At 46.2% G+C, this 13,058-nt stretch overlaps 1 protein-coding gene across 1 annotated transcript in view; it reads left to right on the top strand.

Moving 5' to 3' along the window:
• SNAPC3 (small nuclear RNA activating complex polypeptide 3) overlaps positions 1-13,058 on the top strand; it is a 110,806-nt gene that overhangs the window by 61,529 nt on the left and 36,219 nt on the right. Inside the window, exon 2 of the mRNA XM_056521154.1 lies at positions 372-455. Coding sequence (XP_056377129.1) covers positions 372-455 — 84 coding nt within the window. The remainder of the gene's footprint in view (positions 1-371; positions 456-13,058) is intronic.

Below are 13,058 nucleotides of genomic sequence, written 5' to 3'. Positions count from 1 at the left end.
TTCACAGGATAGGAGATAAGCTGGACAGTGGGGGTCTGACTGCTGGGACCCCCACTGATACTGAGAACAGAAAAAAAATCATCCTCCATTTGAAAGTAGTACAGCATGCATACACAGGCAGCACATGTATTCACTGTGTGAACATGTTGCATCTATTTTTTTATGCAATGAAAATGTTTGATGCATCCAAGCACATGACTTTTTCTTTTAGATAAGTACCAGAAGTTCAGTGACATAAGTGTGCTTTTTATCAAAGTTGTATAATTTTCTGCACTGATCATATACTATTTTACTTGCATGTTGAAACCATTTCTTTGCTTAGGTAACAAACGTGCTAATTGATTGGTTTCTTTTTCATCTTTGTCTTTTAGCGTGGATTCACTAAAAAGTAATGAGGATGGAGAGGAAGCTGATCCAGAGATAATTCCTGAAGATAGCTGCCTAGTGACGTTAAGGTATGCTTTGATCAATGAAAAATACTGAATATGACTCTTTTACTGTTCCTAAAGGGATGCTGTCAGGAGTTTCATGCTGCTCAAACCATGGCAAGTATGAAAAAACAACATACTTTCTTATCACATTGGACAGCGGGGAACATGGCTTTGAGTCCCAGATAGCTTACCTGCTGTTGTGATTGATTGACAGGTCTCTCCCTATACACAGTTAGCAATAGAACAATGAATCAAACCTGGTAGAGTGAGTTGAAGCGTGCTAGGGTTGCATCGGTAAATTGAAGCCCCGTTCCCAGCTGATTTTAAAACTATACTCTGAAATACTGCGGTGTTTCAGTGTAAAATATACTTGTAATAAAAGAGCCTGTCCCTGTATCATGCTGCCTTAGTTTGTGCAGCATAAAACTCCTGAGAGTTTTATTTAAAAATGTATATTAAGGATCAGGAAATGAGGATCTAGCCACAGGTTTCAAGATAAGAGTTAGGGTGCATTCACACCATGTTTTGGGGATAAGACAGCAGGATCTGTCAGGAAAATGTAATAATCTGCCGCTGCCGTATACCCACCGGTATACTGTGCCACAACCTATTCATTTGAATGAGCCGGACAGAGTCAGAAAGTTACTCTGGTTGGCTCATTTTTGAGCCTTATCAGTTTTATTGCCGGACTAAAAAGTGGCAGACCGCTTGTCAAAACAAAACTGAATACAGCCCAAAAATGAGCTGGCCAGTCTGACTCTGTTCAGCTCATTTAAAGGAACTGGGTGCGGCGGGGATATGGCAGTAGCTGGTTTTTAACTTCTCTGGTTGGTGTATCCCCATAACCTGGTGTGAATGAGCCCTTACATTAAAGGTGTACTCCGGTGGAATATGGTTTTTTTTTTTAACCCCTTAATGACCAAGCCCATTTTCACCTCAAGGGCCAGGCCAATTTTATTTTTGCGTTTTCGTTCTTTCCTCCTCGCCTTCTAAAATCCATAACTCCTTTATATTTCCATGTACAGACCCATATAAGGGCTTGTTTTTTGCATGACCAATTGTACTTTGTAATGAAACTTCTCATTTTACCATAAAATGTACGTCAAACCCCCCCAAAAAATTTTTTAGGGAGGAAATTTAAATGAAAACCAAAATTTTACACATTTTGGAGGGTTTTGTTTTCACACTGTACACTTTACGGTAAAAGTGACATGTGTTCTTTATTCTGTGGGTCAATACATTTAAAATGATACCCATGGCTAGATACTTTTATATTTTTGTACTGCTTAAAAAAAATCTAAAACTTTTTGTACAAAATCAGGAATCTAAAATCGCCCTATTTTGACCACCTATAACTTTTTCATTTTTCCATGTATAGGGCGGTATGAGGGCTCATTTTTTGCGCCGTCATCTGTACTTTTTTTAGATACCACATTTGCATATATAAAACTTTTAGATCATTTTTTACGTTTACGCCATTCACCGTACAGGATCATTAACATTATATTTTGATAGTTCGGACATTTACGCACGTGGCGATACCAAATATGTTTATTTTTTTTTTTAAATGCACGCTTTTTGGGGATAAAACGGACAATTTTCATTTTTTTTTTTTTTTAAGTATATCTTTATTTGCTTTTTCAACCATTTTACAAATTTCGACAGGATACAAGCTCCTGATGCATAAATGAAACAGTCATGGAAACCATAATAATAATAATAAACAATGGTGCAACGATGAACGTAGAAAATTAGCCATTGAAACCCCACCCTCCCCACCCACCCAAAGAGAGTTTACATCATGTCACTTACGAGCTTATAGGCATCGACATCAGGCAAAACAGTAAGTAAACAAAGATAGGTCACAAGGTCACCCCACAGCCGAAGACAATCCGAGGCCACAACACCGTTAGTTTGGCAGTCTAAGCCTCCCCAAAGTGCCTGCCACCGCCTTCCTCAAGTACCACTCCGTATCCTTAAAGGGGGTCATCACCCTTACTATCTCTTCCTCAGAAAGGAAGTGAACAATATACATTGTCCATTTTCTAAAAAAGCGCTTAGCCGATTTATTAGCCACCTTCCCATACTCCAACAGATCCCAATGTAAGTACTTAGATATTTGAGCTAGGACATCAGAAAAGGTGGGCATAGCAGGCACCAGCCATCTGGCCAGAAGACATCTCTTCCCAACCAATAAAAAAATATGCAATAAAGATGGAAGACTGGCACCATCTTTAGGAATATGGAATAGAATCAATAAGGGATCGAACACCAGTTTGAACTTCAAAACCCTGTCTATCTCACTAAAAAGTCGCTCCCAAAAGATCTTAGATCGACCGCATGTCACCAGGCCATGCAGAAGATCCGTCCGAGGACTGGCACAATTCGGACAAGCCTCAATCCTATCCGGTCTCTCTGGAGTTTTAGGCAGCATAAACCCATACAAGACATGATTCAGCACTTTAAACTGGGTCTCTCTCCAGGTCTCTCCAATCACCGCCGCCCTAATCTTACCCCATCCCTCCAAGATATGTTTACATAAATCTGGGACCCCTAACTTGGTTTCCCAGTACCTGAATAGAGATGTGGCGATAGCTTCACTTCCCTTTCTCCTGAGCCTCCAGTATAAATAAGATATCGAGTGAACGTTGTCCGAAGAGGTAATGAGAGCGTCAAAAGTGTTAGGGCCCTGGATCACTCTTACGTCACGCAATATAGCCGTCAGAAAGGCCATCAACTGACTATACTGCAAAAATTGTAGATTACCTATTGGATAAGCAGCCTCCAGTTCCGACAGTCTCAAATATCTGGGTTCAGAAGAGTGTAGCAAATGCCTCACCCTCTCCACACCCGCCACCCTCCACCCCTGAAATAGAACATTTTGTCGCCCCATCGGAAATTCTGGATGCGACCACAAGGGCATATCCTTGCTCATCAAAAAGGGTAGGTTCATTACACTCCTACCCGCCCTCCATGCAGCAATAGTATCTCGCAATAGCAGGCTCAGCTTTACAGTTCGAGGGAGAGCAGAGAATCGGGTGTGGAGAAGCGAGGCCAGCGACCACGGAGCCACCATACCCTCCTCCAGGGGTAGTACCGAATACAGGGAGGTGCCCTTCATCCAATCTATGCCATGCTGGAGCAAACAGGCTACATTGTAGTGTCTGATGTCCGGAAAATTCAGACCTCCCTGTTCCCTGGGCAACATCAATTTCCTAAGAGGGATCCTTGTCCTTTTCCCGGACCATAGAAATTTAGTGAATGCGGAATTCAATTTAGTAACGTCCGCATGCTTAAGCAGTCCCGGAATTGTCTGCATCGGGTACAGTAATTTTGAGAAGCTCATCATTTTCAGTTGGTGACACCTTGCCAGAAAGGGAAGAGGGAGCGTCTGCCACCTATTCAATTCTGTCAAAATCTTAAGAATCAGCGGGGGATAATTAAGTGTATAAAGAGTACTGGGAGTACAACCTATATGTATGCCTAAGTAAGTAATCTGTCGATAAGTGATGTTCACCGTGGCTCTCTGTCTAAAGCCCTGGTGATGCTTTGTCACCCTCCTAATATCCAGCAAGTGACTCTTAGATCTATTAATTGCAAACCCAGACCCTGTCCCAAAATCTGCTATCGCTGTGAGGAGCCCGTCCAGATCCCGCATCGGCCTCGACAGGAACAACAGGATGTCATCAGCAAATAGTGCCGTGTGAAGAATAGTAGTACCAACCTTAATTCCTGCCGCCACCGACACAGAGTCCAGTACCCGCGCCAAAGGTTCCAGCGCGATATTGAATAACAGGGGCGACAATGGGCAACCCTGCCTGGTACCCCTTTGCAATAAAAAGGTCGGTGACAAAAAGCCAGGAATCGATACCCTTGCATATGGGCTGTTGTAAAGGGACAAAAGATAATTAAGAAAAGTTCCCGAAAACAACCACTCCCATCGGACACTATCAAAAGCCTTGGAGGCATCAAGAGATAATATGGCCGACGATGGGTGCAATTCCGGGTGAATATGAGCGTCATCGAGTACTGCTATCATTTTCCTAATATTAGATGCCGCCGCTCTACCCCTCACAAGCCCCACCTGAGCAGGCCCAATCAACCTCGGCAGGATGAGCGCTAACCGGTCTGCCATAATCTTCTAAAGTATTTTCAAGTCAGTATTTATCAGTGATATGGGACGGTAGCCCTCTGGGGAGTGAGCATCTTTGCCAGGTTTCGGTAAAACCTTAATATGAGCCGTGTTCATGGCCTGTGAGATAGGCAGTCCTGCCAGGTATGCATTAAAAAGATCCAACAGAGAGGGAGAAATCTCCGCTTAAAGAGCTTTATAAAAATCGCCAGAATAGCCATCCGGGCCAGGGGCTTTACCTACCGGAAGATTCTTAATGCATAGTGACAATTCCTCTCCAGTAATCGGGGAGTTGAGCTTTTCTAGCTCATCTGCAGTGAGTGAGGGAAGGCGAGCTTCCCCCTATCCAATCCCTTGTTGGTGACGTAGGTGGAGAAGAAGAGCTATAGAGATCCTGGTAATAGGCAGCCAAAATCTTGACCACCTGTCGGGGATCAGAATGAGAATGTCCCCCGCTATCCTTAAGAGACACAATATTGGATTGTTTATAGGGGCCTTTTGCAAACCGCGCCAACAATTTACCCGGTTTATTGCCATATCTAAATAGGGTGGCATCTAAGTAAGACCTATTAACCCTTTCCCGCTGATCTACAAGGTCCTCATATTCTGTCCTAGCCACCCCCCATTGTATTCTGTGAGAGTCCGTGGGGTCAAGTAAGAATCGGGAGTACGCTTGTCGTAGTCTGTCACCCACCTCCCCCATCTGTGCCGCCCATTTCTTCTTATGTGACGCCACATATGCTATCACTTTGCCACGTATAACTGCCTTGGCCGCCTCCCAGTAAGTTTGTGGACTCACGTCAGTAGAGTCATGGTCAGTCACATAATCTTGCCACCACCCACGCAACCTGTCAAGAAATCGCTCATCCCTAGCAAGCCCCCTCGGGAACCGCCAGATATAGTCCGTTCCTCTAGGGACCCTGTCCTCACATACCATAAGCAAAGGGGCATGGTCCGAAATCACTAGATCCTTTATCGTATGTTTAGAGATCCTCGAGGTCAAGGACGAGGTAGTAAAAACATAATCGATCCGTGACCACGAGTTCTGTGCATGAGAATAATGTGAAAATTCCCTAGAATCAGGGTGAAGCAGTCTCCAAGAATCCAGGAGACCTAAGTGATCAGTCCAAGGGGTTAATGTAAAGGGCACCCTAGATGTCTGAGGCACGGGAAGAGGGCTCGCCCACTTCCTATCCTCAAGCAGCTGCATCACCGCATTGAAGTCCCCGGCTACAATCTTATCCGGCACAGAGCTTTGCTGTATATGGTCCTTCACGACTCGGAAAAAGGAAACCGATCATTCGTTCGGGCCATAAACATTAAAGAGGTCATATTCCCCAGAGGGCGTTCGGATATGAATCTGGCGAGCTCAGGGAGGACAGAAACCTCCCGTGGAGCTCCACGGGAGGTTTCTGTCCCTCATCATCCCCGAACTGTGAGACAATGTGGTAAGTGAACTTTTTGTTAAACAGTATAATAACGCCTGCCTTGCCCCCCACAGCTGAAAAACCGTAAACCTCCCCCACCCAACTCCTCCTCAACCGAACAAAATCTTCGCCCTTTAACCCCTTAAGGACTGAGCCCTTTTTCACCTTAAGGACTCGGCCATTTTTTGCAAATCTGACCACTGTCACTTTAAACATTAATAACTCTGGAATGCTTTTAGTTATCATTCTGATTCCGAGATTGTTTTTTCATGACATATTCTACTTTAACGTAGTGGTAAAATTTTTTGGTAACTTGCATCCTTTCTTGGTGAAAAAATCCCAAAATTTGATGAAAAATTTGAAAATTTTGCATTTTTCTAACTTTAAAGCTCTCTGCTTGTAAGGAAAATGGATATTCCCCAAAAAAAATTTTTTAATTCACATATACAATATGTCTACTTTATATTTGCATCATAAAATTGATGAGTTTTTACTTTTGGAAGACACCAGAGGGCTTCAAAGTTCCGCAGCAATTTTCCAATTTTTCACAACATTTTGAAACTCTCTTTTTTTCAGAGACCAGTTCAGGTTTGAAGTGGATTTGAAGGGTCTTCATATTAGAAATACCCCATAAATGACCCCATTATAAATACTGCACCCCCGAAAGTATTCAAAATGACATTCAGTAAGCGTTTTAACCCTTTACGGGTTTCACAGGAATAGCAGCAAAGTGAAGGAGAAAATTCACAATCTTCATTTTTTACACTCGCATGTTCTTGTAGACCCAATTTTTGAATTTTTGCAAGGGGTAAAAAGGAGAAAATTTTTACTTGTATTTGAAACCCAATTTCTCTCGAGTAAGGACATACCTCATATGTCTATGTAAAGGGTTCAGCGGGCGCAGTAGAGGGCTCAGAAGGGAAGGAGCGTCAAATGGTTTTTGGGGGGCATGTCACCTTTAGGAAGCCCCTATGGTGCCAGAACAGCAAAAACCCCACATGGCATACCATTTTGGAAACTAGACCCCTCGGGGAACGTAACAAGGGGTAATGTGAACCTTAATACCCCACAGGTGATTCACGACTTTTGCATATGTAAAAAAAAAAAAAAAATTTTTACCTAAAATGCTTGGTTTCCCTAAAGTTTTACATTTTTAAAAAGGGTAATAGCAGAAAATACCCCCCAAAATTTGAAGCCCAATTTCTCCCGATTCAGAAAACACCCCATATGGGGGTGAAAAGTGCTCTGCTGGCGCACTACAGGTCTCAGAAGAGAAGGAGTCACATTTGGCTTTTTTGAAGGAAATTTTGCTCTGGGGGCATGCCGCATTTAGGAAGCCCCTATGGTGCCAGGACCGCAAAAAAAGCCCACATGGCATACCATTTTGGAAACTAGATCCCTCGGGGAATGTAACAAGGGGTTAAGTGAACCTTAATACCCCACAGGCGTTTCACGACTATTGCATATGTAAAAAAAAATAAAAAAAATTTACCTAAAATGCTTCTTTTCCCAAAAACTTTACATTTTTAAAAAGGGTAAAAGCAGAAAATACCCCCCAAAATTTGAAGCCCAATTTCTCCCGAGTACGGCGATACCCCATATGTGACCCTTAACTGTTGCCTTGAAATACGACAGGGCTCCAAAGTGAGAGCGCCATGCGCATTTGAGGCCTAAATTAGGGATTGCATAGGGGTGGACATAGGGGTATTCTACGCCAGTGATTCCCAAACAGGGTGCCTCCAGCTGTTGCAAAACTCCCAGCATGCCTGGACAGTTAACGGCTGTCCGACAATACTGGGAGTTGTTGTTTTGCAACAGCTGGAGGCTCCGTTTTGGAAACCGTGGCGTACCAGACATTTTTCATTTTTATTGGGGAGGGGAGGGGGGCTGTGTAGGGGTATGTGTATATGTAGTGTTTTTTTACTTTTTATTTTATTTTTTGTGGTAGTGTAGTGTAGTGTTTTTAGGGTACAGTCACATGGCCGGGGGTTCACAGTAGTTTCTCGCTGGCAGTTTGAGCTGTTGCAGAAAATTTGCTGCAGTTCAAACTTGCAGCCCGATACTTACTGTAAGCCTCCGCCCATGTGAGTGTACCCTGTACATTCACATTGGGGGGGACATCCAGCTGTTGCAAAACTACAACTCCCAGCATGCGCTGACAGACTGTACATGCTGAGAGTTTTAGTTTTGCAACAGCTGTAGGCACACTGGTTATGTATCACGGAATTTGTGACCTTACTCAGTGTTTCAAAACCAGTGTGCCTCCAGCTGTTGCAAAACTACAACTCCCAGCATGGACGGTGCATGGTGTAAGGTGACTGCTGGGAGTTGTAGTTTGCAACAGCTGGAGGCACACCGGTCGTGAAACACTGAGTTAGGTAAAAAAAAAACTCTAAGTTTCACAACCAGTGTGCCTTCAGCTGTTGCAAAACTACAACTCTCAGCAGTCACCGACAGCCAACGGGCATGCTGGGAGTTGTAGTTATGCAACAAGCAGATGTACCACTACAACTCCCAGCATGCACTTTAGCTGTTTGTGCAAGCTGGGAGTTGTAGTTATACAACAGCTGAAGGTACACTTTTCCATAGAAAAAATGTGCCTCCAGCTGTTGCAAAACCATAAGTCCCAGCATGCCCATAAGGGAATGCTGGGAGTTGTGGTGGTCTGCCTCCTGCTGTTGCATAACTACAGCTCCCAGCATGCCCTTTTTGCATGCTGGGAGCTGTTGCTAAGCAACAGCAGGAGGCTGTAACTCACCTCCTGCTGCTGCTTCATCACAGGACTGTCCCTCGCCGCCGCCGCCGTCGCTCCTGGGGCCCCGATCCCAATATTGACGCCGGGGATCGGGGTCCCCAGCACCCGTGGTCGTCTTCCCGCACCCGCTCACGCCCTCCGGAAGAGGGGCGGAGCAGGTGCGGGAGTGACACCCGCAGCAGGCGCCCTGATTGGTCGGCCGGTAATCCGGCCGACGAATCAGGGCGATCGTGAGGTGGCACCAGTGCCACCTCACCCCTGCAGGCTCTGGCTGTTCGGGGCCGTCAGAGACGGCCCCGAACAGCCAGTAATTCCGGGTCACCAAGTCACTGGAGACCCGATTGACCCGGAATCGCCGCAGATCGCTGGACTGAATTGTTCAGTGATCTGCGGCGATCGCCGACATGGGGGGGCATAATGACCCCCCTGGGCGATATGCCGGGATGCCTGCTGAACGATTTCAGCAGGCATCCGGCTCCGGTCCCCAACCGGCTAGCGGTGGGGACCGGAATTCCCACGGGCGTATGGATACGCCCTGCGTCCTTAAGGACTCGGGATGCAGGGCGTATCCATACGCCCGGCGTCCTTAAGAGGTTAAATGTGTCTCCTGCAGCATTACAACATCCGGAGAGAAGCGTTTTAGGTGCCGCAGAATCATATTCCGCTTATGGGGTGACCTTAAGCCTTTAACATTCCACGATATCAAAAGCATATTAATAATACCCAATAAAAACAGGCATACATGACCATAAAAGTATAAATAAGAAAACTGTGTAAGCTTGCGACATGGATGTACTGCATAACAGAAGAACAAAACATTGAAAGGATAAGACTCCTCCCTCCCCTGAAGCCCAACCCCCCAACCCCTAAAGCAACCAAACTTCCCTCAACCCTCTCCCTCGAGCTGGAAATTTCCACTACCCCAGGAATTCCAATCGCTCCCTCGACTTCACCTTTTTGCATACCGTCAGAAAATCCCACATGACCAGGCTCCGCCACCTCCCCCCACCACAGCCAACCAAGATAAGAAATCAGCATTGATCATATTCCCCATAAGCACAGGAAACCCCATGTAATCAAAGTATCCTACCCCATCCTAGAAGGTCGTACCCATTGCGGCGCCCCTCCCCCATCCCCGCTAAAAGAAGTTCCAGACCGTCCCTCTCCAAATGAAAAAACCCCACCCCAAGTATCTCTGGACATAATAAACACAGGGTCAAGGTGTCTCAAGGTTCAGGTACAATGAGCAGTATAATAGAATAATTTTTTTTTTTTTTGCAGCTCACTATAAACTGGATAAAAGTACCCCCAAAACCCCTTTAACCTCCCCCCTCCCCCAAATGCCCGCTTGGGCCTCCTCCACTGTCAGGTATGTATCAGTCCCCCCATCACTACGGTACACTATCAAGGTAGCTGGATAAGTGAGCGCGAACCGCACATTACTCCTGAATAAGGCAGAACAGACCGGTGCAAAAAGCTTCCGCCTTCTGGCCACATCGGCCGAGTAGTCCCCAAACAGCAGCAATTTATGTCCATGTAACAACACTCCATCTCGTCTGCGTCGGAATGCACTCAAAATGTCCGATTTATCAGTGAAATCCAGGTAGCAAACAATAACTTGCCTGGGTCTAGGTCTGTGCTGCAAAGCAGGGGGCACTCCAGGATCCGGCGGTGCCCGTAGGTCAGGCCCCAAGCGGTGGGCGCGCTCAATTCTACAGCGATGCGGCAGGTTAAGCAGTTGGGGAATCACAGCCTCACAAATATGCCAAAGGTCCTTAGCAGGGACCGACTCCGGAATGCCCACTATCCTCAGGGTGTTCCTGCGGGACCTGTTTTCCAGGTCCTCTATTTTGTCCCATAGTTTCTTATGGTCAGCCTCCAGGACACCAGTGCGTGCCGCTATATGCTCAGTAGTGTAATCCACCTGCACCAATCACCCCTCAGCCTCAGCTATGCGGCCGGCCTGAGAGCTCACCTCCTCCTGTAGCGATTTGAGGGACGCTTGCACCGAAGAGGCCACCGTGCCCTGCAGGTTAGTGGACAGGTATTTAGCTACTTCCACCGCTAGGCGGGCATAATCAATAGCCAAAGGGTCCCGCTCCTCACCTCCGTCAGAGTGTGCATTCTCCGAGCGTGCCGGGGAAGTAGCACGGCTAGAGCACGGGGAGTCAGCCATGGTATCCTCCCCCTCACTGCATTTAGAAGTCTTGGAGAGGCCTCTATGGCGATTTCTGTGCCCCATCCTTAGAAGGTACTTATCCATTGGGGTTCCCACAGCTTCAGGAAAGTCCAGGGTCCCGATAACGGGCACTATGACCGGTACAAGGAAGGTGTAGCGGGTTCAGGCGCGGAGCTCAGGTCCGGAGCGTCCTCACCGCATGGCGCCAGAAGCGGAAGTCTTTTCATTTTTATTGGGGGAGGGGATTTTTCACTTTTTTTTTTTTACATTTTTCCACTTTTTTCCCCCACTTTTTATGTCCCCATAGGGGACTATCTATAGCAATCGTTTGATTGCTAATACTGTGCAGTGCTATGCATAGGACACAGCACTGCTCAGTATTATCGGTGATCTTCTGCTCTGGTCTGCTTGATCGCAGACCAGAGCAGAAGACCCCGGGAGATGGCCGGAGCCAGGTGAGAGGACCTCCGGCTGTCATGCTGGATGATCGGATCGCCGCGGCAGCGCTGCGGGCGATCCGATCATCCAATCAAAGTGCCGCAATGCCGCAGATGCCGTGATCTGTATTGATCATGGCATCGTAGGGGTTAATTACGGGCGGGTCACTGGCTGCTGCTAGCAGCTGGAACCTGCCGTGTATGACGCGATCACCCTTCCGATGCTTGCGGTCATACACAGGATGTAAATGTACGTCCTGGTGCGGGAAGTCCCGCCAAACCAGGACGTACATTTACATCCGTGGTCGTTAAGGGGTTAAATCAACTGGTGCCAGAAAGTTAAACAGATTTGTAAATAACTTCTATAAAAAAATCTTAATCCTTCCAGTACTTAGTAGCTGCTGAATACTACAGAGGAAATTATTTTCTTTTTGGAACACAGAGCTCTCTGCTGACATCATGACCACAGTGCTCTCTGCTGACATCTCTGTCCATTTTAGGAACTGTCCTGAGCAGCATATGTTTTCTATGGGGATTTTCTCCTACTCTGCACAGTTCTTATAATGGACAGAGGTGTCATCAGAGAGCCCTGTGGTCATAATGTCAGCAGAGAGCTCTGTGTTCCAAAAAGAAAATAATTTCTTCTGTAGTCTTCAGCAGCTAATAAGTACTGGAAGGATTAAGATTTTTTAATTGAAGTAATTTACAAATCTGTTTAACTTTCTGGCACCAGTTAATAAAAAAAAAATAGTACCCCTTTAAAGGGGTACTCCGCCCCTAGACATCTTATCCCCTATCCAAAGGATAGGGGAAAAGATGTCAGATCACCGTGGTCCCGCTGCTGGGGACTTGCATTAAGGGGACGGGCCTTGATGTCACGAGGGGCGGAGCCACGACTTCACGCTGCTCCGTCCCCCATATCGCCCGTCATTACGCACAGAGCGAACTCGCTCTGTGCTGTAATGAGAGCGGGGTGCCGCAGCGGGGATCCCAGGGCTCCCCAGCAGCGGGACCGCGGCGATCTGACATCTTATCCCCTATCCTTTGGATAGGGGATAAGATGTCTAGGGGCGGAGTACCCCTTTAAATGTGCTCTTATGACAAAAAAACAAACATGAACATTGACCTTAACAAAGTATATGAGTTTAAAGGGGTGTTGGAAAAGGTAGCTGTAAGTGCTTGTATTGAGGGAGCAGTGACTTCAGGACTAAGTAAACTGTCACAATTAAGGCCAGGCGGTGGAACTTCCATTAGGAATGCCGCCAAAATTTACTGCCTGTATACTTTTTAATGGGAATCTACTGTCCCATTCACCCAGCAAAACTTCCACGACGACAGTATTTAATTTTGCGAAATTCAGAGGCAGAATCCCATTTAAGTCAATGGGGCTTTGAATTTCAGCAGAATTCTGTGTTTTGAGAACACAGAATTCAACTGGAATTCCGCAATTTTATTGTGCAACCTTTGCAGAACGGAAATTATGCAGAGTTGTGGAAATTCGACCGTCTGAACATGGCCTTAGAATGTTTTTTTTTTACGTATGGAGGTGACCAGTGCTATTTCTGGTTGTAAAATTTGTAAAGTGCTGTTACGCCGAGCGCTCCGGGTCCCTGCTCCTCCCCGAAGTGCTCGTGGCGTTCCTCTCTCTGCAGCGCCCCGGTCAGACCCGCTGACCGGGAACGCTGCACTGACATTGC

This window comes from Hyla sarda, chromosome 1, assembly GCF_029499605.1.
Source record: "Hyla sarda isolate aHylSar1 chromosome 1, aHylSar1.hap1, whole genome shotgun sequence".
Taxonomy (NCBI): Eukaryota; Metazoa; Chordata; class Amphibia; order Anura; family Hylidae; genus Hyla; species Hyla sarda.
The sequence above is the reverse complement of the archived record's forward strand: the minus strand, read 5'-3'. Positions and strand labels throughout refer to the sequence as shown.